General features: G+C 54.6%; 1 protein-coding gene across 1 annotated transcript; it reads right to left on the bottom strand.

The window, feature by feature from the left end:
• Positions 1 to 183: 183 nt before the first annotated feature.
• Positions 184 to 1447, bottom strand: LOC105450255. The gene is made up of 2 exons (XM_011690012.1): positions 397 to 1447; positions 184 to 338 (listed from the first exon to the last, which is right to left on the bottom strand). The coding sequence occupies exons 1-2, from the start codon at positions 1445 to 1447 to the stop codon at positions 184 to 186; spliced, it is 1206 nt and encodes a 401-aa protein (XP_011688314.1).
• Between the last annotated feature and the right edge of the window lie 1951 nt (positions 1448 to 3398).

The raw sequence follows: 3398 nt of genomic DNA, 5'->3' as shown, positions 1-3398 counted from the left end.
AACATTTTGCCTATCTCGTTTAATAGGCAGATCGGCCTGTACGATGAGGGCGCCAGATCCGGTTTGTCCGGCTTTTTCAATAAAACCAGCCTGGCCTTCTTCCAGCACCTCGGAAAAATACCCTCGCGGAGACACTTCGTGAAGCAATAGGCAAGGAGATCCACGCATTCTGGTAGAGCGATCTTAATTACCTCCTCCCCAGATACCGTCCGGTCCCGGGGCCTTACCAGTTTGTCTCAATTTAGAGGCAGCCCATTCCACCTCACCTACCGTGACCGCACAGTCTTCGTCCCATAGCACCGGCAGACGAGGTCTATTAGTTAATTCGCCCGCCTCGACTGGGAAGAGTCCAGTTATAATCCTGAACATATCCTCTCGTGATACCGTCTCACAAACCGGTCGAGGTTGTGGTCATTTTTCCCAGGACGATCCTGAAGGGCCTCCCCCAGGGATCCCCGTCCACCTCAGCCAGGAGTCCCAGCCAGGCCTTATTTTTAGCGTCCCTAATTGCTTTCCTAAGTATCCCTCTAGCTCGCGCTAGTTCCGCCTCGAGGGGTGGAACCGCCGTTCGGTGTCTCCTACGCCCTCTCGTGACCTGTCTTTGTAATCTTACGCATTCCGCCCGTAGCTCCGAGATCTCCGAGTTCCACCAATACACTGGTCTTTTCCTGTGATTGCCCGACCTGCGCATCGCAACGCTAGAGGCCTCGGTGAACGTTGATTGGATTCTTTCAGCCAGACCTTCCGCGCCTAAGCTATCATCTAACCTAGGCCATAGTCTCGTTGCCACACAGGCGCGCAGGCGATCCACGTCCAGACTCTTCAGGTTCCAGCGCGGGAATTTCTTGAGTGTTCCTCCGATATCGCGTAATCCATTTCCACGTCCCAGGTCTAAGAACACGTACCTATGGTCTGATAGGGATTCTTCCTCCGTAGCGATTTCCCAATTCCTAATACTCGGAAGGGCCGCAGGAGAGGCCCAGGAGAGGTCAATGACCGACCTCCCCTGCGGTCTCACGCATGTTGGTATATCAAAGACGTTCAACAGGCGCAGGTCCAAGGCACCCGCCCAATCCGCCATCACCTCCCCTCGAACAGTGGGGTGTGTATTTTCCCAGAGGTGTGATCGCGCGTTAAAGTCGCCCACAATCAACATAGGCCTGCCCCTATGCGCAATTATTGCGTCCCTGATGGCCGACAGGAAAGCCCGGAACTGGTTAACACTTTTGTTCGGGGAAAAGTATCCCGAAACCACGACAAGTCCATCCCATATGACTGCGACAAACCCCTCTCCACGGCCAATCACCACCATCGATTTCGGGGGCTTGGGGCCCTGCCAAGTGATGGCAGCCATAGGGGTCGCCTCCGTAAATCCGATCCATCTGGGATCTCTGGGGACCCGATAAGGCTCCGACACGCACGCGATGTCACACTCTCGTTCCTGCATCACTTGCAGTAATAGATCCTGCGCACCCCAAGATCTATTCAGATTTATTTGGACGATCCTGCTAGGCATTACTCATAGTAGCAGCGGCCTCTCTCCGATTCGCTGTTTCTGTGTCTTTCTCTTTTCTCATATCCCTACCCGGGCTTCTTCTGGGTTGGTACGGAGGGCACCCCCCCGAGCCCGCCCTATGATTATGAGGGAGCCCCCTCTCCCTGCAAACAGGGCAGCTAGCAGGTCTGTCACACACATTGGCCTTGTGGTCGGCTCCTGCACAGTTGAAGCAACAACCCGTTCTATCAGTCTCACTGGGGCACTTCCATCTGACGTGGCCCACCCCCAGACACCTAAAGCATTGAAGCGGCCTTTTTTTGAGTAGGTCCACTTTAGCCGTGGCCCATCCAATTCTCAAATCGCCCGCATCCGCAATCTTCAGTGCAGCATCAAGTGGGCATTGAAGCCACGCAGTCCTCATTCCGTTTCTTGCAGACCTAGCATTGCCCAATCTGATGCTTTCCGGTCGACAGCCGCCCGCCCCGGACACGGCCATTATGACTTTCTCCGCTGTTGCTGAAGCATCAAGGCCCGAAAGCCTGAGCTCCCCCTTCAAAGTCGGTCTACCAACACGGACCCCTGTATCCCGAAAAGTGTCCCGGAGCCTGGCCGCCAGGTCATCCGCAGCCTTTGCCTTGTCGACTCCCGGGAGTTCAATCAAAACTCCGCCGGATACCGTGTTCCTCATTCTAGTATCCGCTATCCCCAGGTCATCCAAGACGATCTTCTCTTTAGCGGTCCTGATGGCTTCGGCATAGGTCATTCCCCCCTCGGGGCAAGAGAGGGTGACCGCCGAAGAGCGGGGAAGGCGCCTTGGGGGCGGTCCACCCCCCCTCTCCGCATTTTCACTTGAGGATCCGCCGCCTCAGTTCCTTGTGTCTCCCTGTTCCGTGTTGGAGCCCTCGCCTCGGCTCCCAGGGCGTTATCGCGCTCCGCCTTGTCGTTAGCCTTCGGGTTTACCTTTTCCCTGTCTTTGTGATAGCTTCCTTCCTTGTTCCGATTAAATTTCTTCTGTTTCTTCCTCGTCCCTAAAACGGGAGGAGGAAGACCATCTTCTTCAGTATCTTGCTTGTTCGACTCCATCGTCGCAGACAATGAAGCTGTATTCCGATCATTGTTTCTTAGATATTGAAGAGTGTCCCTTGCTGTAACTGGTTGTTGCCATCCCAGATTCCCGCCCGGGGGTACCAAAGCACTTAAGGCCTCGGCCATGGCCCCTTTGATTGTTGCTGCTAGATCTGTAAGGAATTCCTTATTCAGTGCTACCTGATTGGCGGGTTTTACCCCCGGTCTGTCTCCCCTTCCGGGTCGCTGCTCTTTAGGCTCTTCCGGCACCACATTCACCGGGCTCCATCTGCCACCCTCATCTATCGCATCTCTGTTATTCGAGTGCGAGGGCCCCGCCAGTGCTGTCTCATCAGCCATTTCGACATCTGCGTTGGCCGCATTTCCGGTCGCTCCCAGTTGTTTTTCTGACAAAATATTATTTAGTCTTTGAATTTGGAGCTTTGCCTCTGTCAGCTCTTCTTGTAGCTCGAGTACTCGATTTCGCAAATACCCGGGGTCACCTTCAGCCGAAGCCCTCACAGCAAGTGTCTTGATCGCGTGGCCCGCCGAGTGCAGATTCACCTTGATCGTCTTCGTCAGCGATCCCTTTATATTGGTAGACTTTGATCGAGCCGTCTCAGCTTCACCCAACCAATCCCCGGCCAGGGCCGCAATCTCGCAGGACGAGAGCTTCTCCATGGCCCGCACTCTCTCATCCGTGAGCGCCTTCTGCGTATCGGATAGTTGGCCAATAGTGATTCCGCAAGCAGAGTCTTCCGCCTCGTCATCTCCATCCTCAGGGGAGTAAAAGACCCTTTTCCTTTTTTTCCCCGATTTCGTTCTTGTCATTGAT

This window comes from Wasmannia auropunctata, unplaced genomic scaffold (genome assembly GCF_000956235.1).
Source record: "Wasmannia auropunctata unplaced genomic scaffold, wasmannia.A_1.0 LD336111.1, whole genome shotgun sequence".
NCBI classification, from domain to species: Eukaryota; Metazoa; Arthropoda; class Insecta; order Hymenoptera; family Formicidae; genus Wasmannia; species Wasmannia auropunctata.
This window is presented reverse-complemented; position numbering and strand designations above follow the sequence as displayed.